The following is a 12682-nucleotide window of genomic DNA, read 5'->3' as shown; positions in this document are numbered from 1 at the left end:
ATGTCCGCCCTGAGAGAGGAGCAGATGTGTGTGAAGGCGCTGCGGCTGCTCTCGGACCTGTGCTCGACGGGCGAGGTGCGGAACGACCTCTGCTCCGACTTCATCTTCCACCTCCGAGAGGTGTCCCGACCGAGCCGCTCGGACCCAGGTAACGGAGCGCTCTCGAAGTGGTCCTTTCCGGACGCGGGTGCTGGGCTTCCACCCCCTTCCCAACTTTAATATCGGGCTTCCTTCTCGCGCAGCATTTTCATATTGCTCTTTCATAACTTGAGCACCGAGGCTCCTCCTGGTTCATATATCAGGGTTGGGCTTCCTTCTCTGTTCGTAACTTTGGTACTGGGGTCGTTCCTCGTTCGCAAGTCCAGTGCCTCGCTTCCTTCTAGTGCATAACTTTAATACTGGGGGCGGGTGGGATTGGGGGGGGGGTCCTTGTTGTTACCCCTCTGATTCATACCTTCGGTTTCGGGTTCCGCTGATCTGCGCCGCCGGGCGCGCGCGTGAAGCCCGACACCTGCTGCGGCGAGCGCGTGCAGCAAAGGTGAGGTGCTGTCAAAGAAAAGTGTTTCATATTAATGTCAATAAATGGAGATGCGATGGATGGTCTGTGGTTCGCGGAGGGATGGAGGGATGAACTGCACTGCTTCCCTTGCTTGATTCATGATGTGGGGGCTTTGTTTGAGACAAAGAAAGAGGAAACTCAGAATTTCCTTCATTTCCTCCTTTTCCCTGCATTAAGGTGCGTGGATCACGTGCTCCTTATAGTTCTGTTTTACAGAACAGAAAGAGTAAGATCAGGGTGTATAAAATTCGACGTTTTGTTCTGCTTTGGAGCTCGGGGCCACTTTTCGCCTTTTCCGCGACGTTCATCTCGGAAGAAGGTGAGAGAGGCGAGGAAACAAAGGGGAGAAAAGTCGCTCCAGTCCCGGCCGCTCTCCGCTTTTGCTCTTTTCATTTTCGCCGATGAATATTGATGAAGTTCTCAGGAAGACATTTAAAAATTAATGGGAACATTTTTTTTTTTTTTTTTTTAAACTCCGGAGATGTTTAGTGCGGAGCGTCACGCAGAGTGCGCGACCCCCCGGTTCGCTTTTGGGGGGGGGGGGTGCCCCTGATCTCCTTATTCGTTGAGAATAAACCTCAACATGTACCTGGCTGCTTTGCGTCATAAGGTCTGTGCATTATGATTAGTTGCAGAAAGCCTTTTTATCTGTTAATTTTTCTTTATTTTATTCAAAGTTATTGGTTAGTTACCAGACTATAGTCTGGAGATTGGTTCAAGATTCACTTTACCAGTCTGGCAGGTTGAACCCCCAGTGTTAAGCTTCTGTGAGGGGTGTCTCCCAGGGTGGGGAGGTGGTGTCTGAGTCAGACTGAAATTTCTGATGACTGACTAACTCACACACACACACACACACACACACACACACACACACACACAGGCTGAAGCCACTTGTCCCAAGCGGGATCTCACCGAGCCAGAGCCTAACCTGGCAACACAGGGCACGAGGGGATACACCCAGGACGGGACACCAGTCCACCACAAGGCACCCCAAGCGGGACTTGAACCCCAGACCCACCAGAGAGCAGGACCCGGCCAAGCCACCTGCACCACCGCACCCCTCCTTTATGACTAACTGTTTATGATATTAGTGGAGCAACACTGCGGCATCAGCGTGGTGTCGTTTATTATATCCGAACAGATGTTTTTTTTCCCAAACAAATGTGTATTTGTACAGCCGAATATTTTCCCGGTGCTGACGCCCTGCTCTCTCCATCTTCTAGATGTTTCTGTGAGTCTCCTTTCATTGGTGGTGACAGCCTGTGGCCTGGCCCTCTTTGGGGTCTCACTCTTTGTCTCCTGGAAGCTGTGCTGGGTGCCATGGAGGGAGCGCAGCCTCTCTCCCTGCACCAAGCACAGCCAGGTGGAGACGCAGGCCGTCCACAGCGACGTGGAGACCGGAGACCATGAGTACAGCGAGGACTGCGTGAAACCGGCTTCGCCCGTGCCGGAAAGTGTGCCGGAGTCAGCCATGAAGATCAGTCACACCTCACCGGACATCCCGATGGAGAGCCAGTCCAAGACAAGGGAAAACTGTGTCCCCCACCGGCGCGTGCAGCGACAAAGCACCGAGCCCACATCCTCAGTGAGGTCAGTTATACTCACTTCCCTGCCACCATTTCTCACTGTCCCTCACTGTCCCTTACTGTCCCTCATTGTTTCTCACTGTCCTTCACTGACCCTCATTGTTTCTCACTGTCCTTCACTGACCCTCAGTGTTCCTCACTGTCCTTCTCCCCTTCATTTCTCCTCATTTTCCCATACTGTCCCTCTCTTCTTCTCAGTGTCCCTCGCTGTTCCTCATCTGAGAACAAAGCTGAGTTGACCTCCAACCTCTAATGTTACTCTAAAGTTAAGGCAGATTGAGGGCTGTCTGGTTGCTGGGTGTTTGAGCAAAGGCAGAGTTAGAGACCATTTTCTGACTGAACTCTAGAATGAATGCAAGCTCTAGGGGGCCAGGTTTGCATTCAACAGTGAAGACCACATGAAGAAATGGACCAGGGTGTGATCTAATTCTTATAGTGAAGGCATGTTGAAAGTCAGATGGGTTCTTCATGACCACCAAGCAGTGAGACTACAAATAGGAGAGCCTTAAGGACACTCTACCCTAATAGCACTCTCTGCTCCATCTCCAGGCACATCTCCATCCGCAGGCAGATGAACCTGTCCAACCCAGACTTCAGCGTGGCCCAGTTTCAGAGGCAGGACTCCCTGACGGGTCTGGGTACGATAAAGCCTGAGCTCTACAAGCAGCGTTCGGTGGACAGCGAGGACAGCCAGCAAGGGGACAGCTGTGGCCAGTTGTACTTCATGCTGAAATACGACCTTGACTTGGAGCAGCTCATTGTGAAGATCCACAAGGCTCTGGACCTACCAGCCAAAGACTTTTCAGGCAGCTCGGACCCTTATGTAAAGATCTACCTGCTCCCGGACCGTAAGACCAAGCACCAGACCAAGGTGCATCGCAAGACTCTGAACCCGGTGTTCGATGAGGTGTTCCTCTTCCCAGTGCCGTACGCTGAGCTGACATCGCGCAAGCTGCACTTCAGCGTCTACGACTTCGACAGGTTCTCCCGCCATGATATTATCGGCCAGGTGGTGGTGGAGAACTTATTAGAGCTGCCTGACATTCTGAGTGAAACCAGGCTCTGCAGGGACATCCAGCATGTCAAGACGGTAGGTTGGTTCGTGTGTTTGATGCTTCAAAGTACATTTCAGCTACACAGCAATGTAAAAAAAGCTCATTCTTCCCCTGGAAAGTTTTGTCGTTTTAAATACAGTATATCAATATGTACTTCATATATTATTAAAACTACATTATATGTGATTACATATGTTATGGTGACCACTTTTAATGAATAATACTGCAAATTTTTATGCACTGCAATTATTTATTGAACAAAATTCAGCAGAATTGCCATGTTCTGAAGGGTAAAGAGTGGGTGTACGTTACTTCTCAACGTCTGCTCCACTGATTATAATTTGCCCCTGCTGCACCAGAACAGGTTCAAAAGATCTGATAGCCAATGGAAAGCTGGCCCATGTTTGAACAAAGACGAGAAATGTATTTTGAAGTAAGCATATTGCTGAGTGGGAATACATCATGTCGAGGTCAACAGAGCACCAAGAGGGCATGAGAAAAAAAATCGTTGATGCCCCTGCGTTGAAGAAAAAACACAAGAATCATTTCAGTATTTGTAATTCCATCATTCCACTGTGAAAAAAAATCCATATTTACAAAAAGCCCACGCACGGACTGAACGATGCTCCAAGGTGTCTCCAGGAACTCCAGGTCAGTGTCAAAAGACCAGGCATCTGCTTCCACAGTCAATGTCAGTGTGAAGAAGTCAGCATGATAAAACCCTCACTCTTAAAGGAAGCTTTGGAAGAAAGAAGCACCTACTTTCAAAAAGAGCATTAACAGACATTTGAAGTTTGTTTGAGATCACCTGGGTTTAAAACGTGACTTCTGGAACTATCTGCTCTGGACAGATGAGTCAGCTGTAGAATTATTTGGTTGTACATCCAGACGCCAGGTAAACCAAACACCACCCTTCAGAACAAGAATCTCATACCAACTGTAAAAAACGGTGGTGGGAGCATGATAGCTCAGGGCTGCCTTGTTGCTTTAAGGAGTGGTCAGCTGGCCATGAATTCTACAATGTACCAGAGAATGCCGGAGTAGAACATGTAGAATGTTGGCCGTCGGTGCCATGGTTTCGTCTGGGAAGGAGAAGGCGGACTCAATTGCGGAGTGCACAGGAATTTATTCGGGGGCTGGACCGGAACCGTAGTCAGGGACAGGCTTGGGTCTTCGGACTGCAAACGTCGTACACCAGGAAATCCAGAATCGTGGTCGGTGAACACAGGCAACAGGTCAAACACGAGAAAACTGATCAGGTCACAGAACGGAAGGGGTTTCGGGAGATGGACTCGGGAGGTGGAACAAGGAGCAGAAGCGATAGGTAAGCTGACTCAGGATGAGTGAGCAGTTGGCGAATAAGGTTCCACGTCCTTTTCCGTTCACTTCTGCCTTTTATCTTGCCGGGTCCCAGCTGTATCTGGTTATGCTGATGGTGTGGGCATGGCAGTCGGTCAAAAAACTGAAGGTGAATCCATTACGGGTTTTCCAACAGGACAATGATCCAAAACACATGCTGTGTGTCTCACTGTCTGCGGAAGGATGGCTAATAGCACAGCTGGGACGAAAGGAAGGTGGTGGATGGATCCACTGTGCTCATAACAATTCCTGGGAGGTTGTTTCTTCCTTCAGCCTCTCCAATATTATAACAATTTCCAGCATCATAAAAAGTCTTAGTGGAACCTGTTAGTCCAAATCTAGCTAGGTACCTGCTCTCAGGTGTGAACTTAAATCAGTTCACATTCACATTTTGCACCAACACCTCACCATAGAGAAACAACAGAAATGCAGAGGAGATGATGTAATGGAGCTAGAAAAATGGTCTTTTACTGTAAAATATGTCCACAAATGAACACACACACACACGTTTTCTGAACCGCTCGTCCCATACGGGGTAGCGGGGAACCGGAGCCTACCCGGCAACACAGGGCGTAAGGCCAGAGGGGGAGGGGACACACCCAGGACGGGACGCCAGTCCGTCGCAAGGCACCCCAAGCGGGACTCGAACCCCAGACCCACTGGAGAGCAGGACCCGGTCCAACCCACTGCGCCATCGTACCCCCCCACAAATGAACATTAAACATAAAATAACTTATTCCCCCAGGTCCCCCTTTGAATATAAACATGAAATAACATAAAAACACACTCAGAGAAGTAAATTTTTTATGATGAGTCTTCTCAATGAACACAAAGGGATGACCTACATCTGTAAGGCAGGGGAAGCCTGAATAGTGGTACAAAACCCCAGCAGCAGTGTATTATTTACACATTTGTTGCAGCTGGTGCAGATTGGCGTGAACCAGACTCCTGCAGATGGTGACGCCGGAGGTAAAGCGTTGCATGGAAACGGCGCACGAACCCGGCACGTGCGTGGACCCATGTAGAACAGCTGCTATACCAGGGTGAGCCCATGTTGACCTCAAACATGCTGCACACAGCGGGTTACGTCTAAAATTGACCACACGCGTGAAACTGAACATTGTATACGTGCTTATCCATGGCGCAGAATTCCTATTAGTCTATGCTGCCTGTAATCCCATGCTGCATACATGATCATTTGAACAAAACAAGAAAATATTATTAGGATGGAGTTATTGGCTATATTTCTCTAAATATTTCTGCTGGACAGGTTTATTTCATTGTTTTCTGTGTGGAAAATGTTGATGTAACAATCACGCTGTAGGGCGATCGTTGCGACAGGGTGGAGCCCAGGTCCGGATCGGGCCTCTTTTTCAGTCTTTGCCAGAAGCGGGGTTTGAGGATGATTGTGTGTTTTACCTTTCAGATTCTTGGTTATTTTTTAGGTGTATTTGTGCATTTTAGAGGATGTGTTGGATCCAAACTCCATTTTACTAATTTATTTGGCTGGAGTTCTGTTTTTCCAGCACGGGGGTGGAAGTGTAAACAAAAACCATAAGTCCGCCTGTTGCTGCCCAACACCTGGTCGCTTCCTGGAGGTACTGTAACGTAACGTAACATAACGTAACATGCCTTTGTACGTTACGAGCTATGGGTGAAGAGATCTTTCTGTGGAGTTCTGTTAAAGACTGAAGAACTCTGGATAGGACTCATGTTGAGCTTCTCCTCGGTCCACAATTAATGTAACGGGCCAAGCAGGAATAGCAGCGTATAATGTCAAAATTTACATTTATTAATTTAACATGCCTTCTCTCCCAAGTGACACACAGCTCATAGTAAATAAAAGTGCATCAGCAACAGATGAAGAGCTTTAGAAATAGACGCAGGATTATCGACGCACGGCTCGTCTGTCTGACACCCCCGTGTTGCTGATTTACATCCCTCAAGTAGCTGCCTGCCTAGTGCAGTGGTACTCAAATAGTAAATTACCAGATAATCATAGCAGGTGGTGCTGGACTCATTTATGGAGCTGCTAGGAGAGAAGAGGCTCTGAAAGAGATGGGTTTGAGACCCTTCTTGAATGCTGGGCGGGATTCAGCAGCTCCGAGGGACAGAGGGAGCTCATTCCACCACAATGGGGCCAAAACCGGAAACTGACTGGTTCTCGATTTTAGACCCTTTTTAAGGAGACTTAAAATATTAGATTTGGACAAAAAAACAGCAGAGGTCCTCCTGAACCTTGAATCGTCCGTATTATGCACACGTCTTAACCATATAGGTTAAGTGTGTCACGGCATCCTCCGGGAGTGGGGGTGCCGGACCCAAGTGCGGAGCGCAGGAAGGTTTCACAGAGGGCAATCCCGAAGACATGTCGAGTGAAGAGGCAAATGTTCGCCGATGTGCGAACGAAATCCGAAGGGAGAATCCGAGAATCGTAATCCGCAACACAGGCGAAAGGTCGTGGTAATCCAGGAAGTTGCAGACGAGGAGCAGGACGAGGACGAAAGAGCAGGTACTAGGAATCAGGGAGGTCAGGAGAGCTAACACAAGCAGCACGAGGGAGTAACGAGGCTGAACAAGGTTCCGCATTTGTGTGCGTTCCGCGCTTTCCTTTTATACGCTCGTCCCCTGATTAGCTGCAAGTGTCCGTCATTGCGCTGAGGTGGAGGGAGTGCCACAGTGAAGGTAAGATTGCGGAGGCAGTCTTCCCAAAATGAATCAGTCTTGCACCTTTGCTGTCCTAAACGTCAGGCCAGGGAGCAGCTTTACTGACACGAGCATCACTTTTCCTAATCTGAGCAGAACCGTGACACGGCAAATCTCTGGCTGGAGTAAACACTCCGCTCGGAGCCCTTTAAAAGTGGTCTGGGCTTTTATACTACATACTGTTTTATACTATAATACTACATATTAATGAAAGTCTCTGTCTTCACTTAATTTTTAGTCATTTTTATCCCAACTGTCTTTTGAGATAGAAAATATTCCTCGACAGTTTCGCAGAAGACGACACCACACTGACAGCTACGCTGAAGATATGGTTTGTACTGATCTTGGTTCTCAGAGCCGTTCCAGAAATTTGTCCATGACAATAAACTCTGGGCTCCATCATGTGCTGCAAAGTGCCATTCTCCGCAGCACTAATAAATGCCAAATGAGAAGTCGTTCTGCTCGCCGGATCCTTCCGGGGGCTGCGTGGTACTTGGGGAGCGTCGGTGCCAGAAAAACTTCATAAAAACGAGAACTCAAACAGCAGCTGCTGCCAAGTTCATCCCACAGAGGATCTGATTGCCTTGAAAAGCGATGTGAAAACGTAGTTTTACACCAGCCCTGTGGTGTTCAGTGTAGGACGGGACAAAGATTTGAAACGGCTACACTGGCAACGTACCAGTGAGTTTACCGCATTCGGTACCACGGTGAGCTTGACCCCTGTGTTGAGGCTGTGATGGTCAGGCAACTGACTTCTTGTCAAGTTACTTATTCATTTATTTGTTCTTTTATTTATATACTTACTCATTTATTTATATAGCAGGGTATTTTTACTGCCTCAATTAAAGGTAAACGCCTTATTCTTGGGTATTACAGCTGGCAGTGACCCTGGGTCCTTTCAGTAGTTGATAGTAGCTCTAACCTCTACACAACCTCTGGCCCTACTGCTAATGGAAAGGAAAGGGTGGGATTTGAACCAACAACCTCTCAGCTGCCACTCATATCCTTATTTGCTTTACTACTGACTGTCAGAGGAAGTGCTTCTGGTTTTCTCTCTTTAAGAGGGTGGACCCAGCTGGGGTCTAAGGAGGTGGACTCTACTTGTTTAAACATGCGGAGGGAGGAGGGGTTGGCTTAGGACCCAGAAGTCCTTTTAGCAGTACACTGTCTTCAGATTTCAAGAACAAATCCCCATTTGGCAAGAGCTCTACTGTATTGATGTCAGGACTTCCTGTTGACCAAACAAACTGGATTCTTGAGGTTTCCGCTGGTTTTCTGTGTTCTGTAGTCCTGCTACCGTGTGATTTATTTGAAACCAGACCTAGGATAGCCCAGGGTGGACATTAACAGTCACTAAATCTACCCTGGTTCTTGGTTGCCCAGATTGGTGGGACAGTGTCATCCACTTTGTTGTGGAGGTGAAAGATATGGAGCTTCAGTCTCACCTCTTACCTGCCAATTTCACCTTGATACAGCTGATGGGTTGACAGAATTGCGGTGCCATCGACCCTGTTTGGTAAGTTTACCTTGGTGTGCTGTGCTGCTCTGACTTCCAGGACAATGTAGATCTGGGGGACCTCATGTTCTCGCTCTGCTACCTTCCCACTGCCGGGCGACTCACCATCACCATCATCAAGGCCAGGAACCTGAAGGCCATGGACATCACTGGAGCATCTGGTGAGTGTCAGGACTGAATTGCAGGTCACTGCTGTGGCACCAAAGTGCCAAGCCGTGTCCACTGTTTTCAATATCTCATACCACTGAAATAAGACATCAGCTGACTAATCGCAAAATTGAAAGTTATTAATAAATGATAGGGGGGTGCAGTGGTGTGGTGGGTTTGGCCAGGGCCTGCTCTCCGGTGGGTCTGGGGTTTGAGTCCCACTTGGGGTGCCTTGTGATGGACTGGCATCCCGTCCTGGGTGTGTCCCCTCCCCCCTCCAGCCTTGCGCCCTGTATTGCCAGGTTCGGCTCCAGCTCGCCGCAACCCAGCTTGGGACATGCGGCTTCAGACAATGTGTGTGTGTGTGTGTGTGTGTAATAAACGATAATGACTGTTATGCCTGCCAGAGGGTCACCATGTGTGCTTGGTTGGATTAAATAGCCTTTCTTAATGATCTTGTTGATTTTTGCGGTTCTGTTCTGCAAAATGTTAATTACAGCCCTTCCTCTGATAATGTAAGGTGGTATTTTAAATGTTATTATAAATACTGGAACTCTACACAGAGTAGCAAAGAGCCACAGAGCTACCAGCATTACAGCCCACATCCCGACTTTTCACCCTCTCTGTCTGCCTCTTCTCCCCTGGTGCCGCCGCGTTGCTTGTTTCCCTCTAGATCCTTACGTGAAAGTCTCTTTAATGTGTGAAGGACGGCGGTTAAAGAAGAGAAAGACGTCAACCAAAAGGAACACGCTAAATCCCGTCTACAACGAAGCAATAGTGTTCGACGTCCCTCCAGAAAACATTGATCAGATCAGCCTTTTAATAGCCGTAATGGACTATGACCGGTGAGAATCCTTCATTTTCAATGCATTTTTTCCTTTAATGTAAACTCTACTGTGGGCGTTCGTCGCTTTCGTGCTGCAGGGGCGGGACCGTTGGCCGAAGAACGTCTGTAAAAGTACGTGGGGTGCTGGGTGGTGGGCGTGCTCTGCCTTGGCTGAGAACCGGTCGGTGCCTTTTCACAGTGTAGGTCACAATGAGGTCATCGGCGTGTGCCGGGTGGGCAGCGAGGGGGACAGCCTGGGACACCATCACTGGAACGAGATGCTGACGTACCCACGCAAGCCCATCGCACACTGGCACCCGCTAGTTGAGGTGAGGCTGAAGCACAGCAGCGATGGTTTAATGGACTTTAATGTCTGGCAATCATGCTTTGTGTATTCACAGACAAAATAATTGAAAATAATACGTTGGGTGCTCGTTTTTATAAACGTTTAAGTTACGGATTTCCAGAATAAATTCTATTAATTTAAATTCTATCTTCATCCTTGTCTTTTCAAAAATTTGTTTAAGGTGGAGCAAATGTTACTGTCATTCCCACGTCCAGCCATTAGTTGGCAGCAAAGAGCACCCAAACTGAGCAACAGTGTCAGACCAGATTAATATAATTTGCATGCTTTGCTGCAATTTGCGTTTACAGCTCTTGCCTGGTGTTTGTGATTGTTGGTGATCAAAAACAAGATGAGGAACGCAGCACGTGTCGAATCGATCAGTAGTCGACATTAAGTAGGAATTTGTGAAGACGACGTATTTGCCATTTCAAATTTTAATTTTAGTGTCGCTCAAAGTTAATGAAAATGTTAAATCTCTTCCGGCATATTTTTTGCTTATTTAAAGCTGAATGTGAGACCTTGACAGATCCTAGTGAATAAATCAATCTGCCTGGTGTTTTTATCCTTTGTTAGAAAGGCAAATGTTTGGAAAAATCTTTGGAAAATGCTTCTCGTTAAATAACCGAATCCAAACTTTTTGTTCTTCATGCTGCAACGTTCCAGCTATACCCCTCATCCGGTCCCCTTACCGTTAGACCGGATTGACCGCAGTCCTCTATCAGCGCTTTTTTTTTTTAAATTCCCCATCCTGTCACCTGATTGGTTGTTTGTTGCTCTCGTTCAGTGGGCGGGCCAGGGGACCACAGGTGGGAGTCAAGGTGGGTCCTACAGCTCCCTAAAAATACCTCCGTCACCATAGCCGGACCAGCAGTAAAGCAGCGTGAGCAAAGGGGGAAAGAAGACTGAGCCCAACTGTGTGATGAAGAAGAGACCTTTGAATATAGCAACGGTCATAAACTAGGAAAACACGTTCAGAGAAACACGACCTCTGTGCCTCTTTTTTTATTTATTTTGCATGGTGACAAACAACGCATTCAGTTGCATGGTATCGTCTTCGTTTTATCTCCTTCTTAAGATAAAATATCCTGAATTTTCCAGTGAAGCTTTGGGTTTAAACAGCAGTTTTTATACTGTCGTCTTATTCCATAATATCTTCGCTTCGTTAGCTTGAACCTTTGACTTTGGTGCATGAACTGTTTTCATTCCGGAGAACTCCCTTCGCTTCTTTGTTTTCTTCGTTTTCTTTCAACGATACGATGTGAAAATGTATTAAAGTGACGCACATTAACTGCCGTACCACAGTTTATTTATAGGCATCATGTATGAAATATCATTTTTAATGTTTCCAATTAAAACATTATGAACAACTGCTGATGTTTCTCACTCACTGATGACTGTTCTGCAGCTCTGGCTGTGGACTGAACCACCGACCGTCTCTCACAGGCCCACTGGTGATCAACTGAACCACTAAACAGAGTCGATGATCTGAAAATCTTCATTTCTCTGCTTTGTATTAAAATTTCCTGAATATTTGTCAAGGCGCCGATGCTCCAGCACACGTCCATTTGTTCCTCAGCTTATTTGGCACAAAAGCAAGGCAATCAGAAAATCTCGTACGTGTCCCTGTGAGCACAATCAGCTGTGTTTAAAAAAAAAAAAAAAAAAAAAAACGTTTAATGCACCGAAATGTAATAAGCAAGATAAACGAAGGAGAATTTGATCCGTATCGCAGCGTGAAGCATCAGTTCAGCCGGCTGGAGGCTTGGAAATTTTGGGATGATGCCGTTTGCAGAACGCCACAGGTCAGATAGCTGCTTTGGCACTTGAATAAATAAATAAATAAATAAGCAAACAAATAAATAAATAAATAAAAGATGTTAAAACAAACTGGAACCTAAGTGCCACCACAGGGCAGAAATGTATATCCTGCCTAATGTAGTAATGCACTCGTTTTGTTTGGTCGAGCCCATTAGAGTCAGAACACATTTCCGTCCAGGTCCATTGTAAAGCAGGATAAATAATTGATTCCATATCCATAATGCATGTGGGTCTTCATTAATATTACTCATCTCAGACTCAAGTCATCCAGCTTCGGAGCTGGACGTGATCACAGCTGTTTAACAAAGGGGATCACAGCCAGCTGTTACCTGAGCTTCACATTTTTCAAAGCAAATTCACCTCCGGGTCAATCTTATGAATGAAAACATGATTATGAATACAGTTTCTGACAGAGAAGATGAATTTCTGTTTCTGACACACCGACACACAGAGCACGGCCCGTGGGGCCGTAGTACAGGTTTCCTTTACATAACGTGTTCACATTACATTCGGACTCAGTACTTTGTAATTTGTCCCATAATATTTACATAATGAGAAGTCAATGCACACAAGAAACGCCTTATGAAAACAGACGTTTCGGTACAATATACAGCCCTTGGTGACACTGGGTTCCCTCCCAGAGTGCGGCTTCTCCTGCGCACATCGGCTCTCTATAGCCATTGCCCGCTCACAAACAAATCATTACCGCACACACATCACACACAAATCATCTGAAGCCGCTTGTCCCGTGCGGGGTCGTGGGG

At 47.0% G+C, this 12682-nt stretch overlaps 1 protein-coding gene across 3 annotated transcripts; it reads left to right on the top strand.

Annotated features, from left to right (window-relative positions):
• On the top strand, positions 1-11535 carry LOC108942259 (synaptotagmin-9-like). Of its 3 annotated transcripts, none has more exons than XM_018765439.2 (7): positions 1-148; positions 1783-2149; positions 2695-3235; positions 8822-8942; positions 9635-9773; positions 9954-10083; positions 10885-11535. In XM_018765439.2, exons 1-7 carry the CDS (start codon positions 1-3, stop codon positions 10957-10959), a joined length of 1521 nt encoding a protein of 506 aa, XP_018620955.2. In that variant the 3' UTR covers positions 10960-11535. The 3 variants fall into 3 exon arrangements, with proteins under 3 accessions (XP_018620955.2, XP_018620954.2, XP_018620956.2); XM_018765438.2 differs by having other exon boundaries at positions 9602-9773; XM_018765440.2 differs by lacking the exon at positions 10885-11535 and having other exon boundaries at positions 9602-9773; positions 9959-10041.
• The last annotated feature ends 1147 nt before the right edge of the window (positions 11536-12682 follow it).

This window comes from Scleropages formosus, chromosome 5 (genome assembly GCF_900964775.1).
Source record: "Scleropages formosus chromosome 5, fSclFor1.1, whole genome shotgun sequence".
Classification (NCBI taxonomy): domain Eukaryota; kingdom Metazoa; phylum Chordata; class Actinopteri; order Osteoglossiformes; family Osteoglossidae; genus Scleropages; species Scleropages formosus.
Note: the sequence above shows the minus strand (reverse complement) of the source record. Positions and strands in the feature narration are given on the sequence as shown.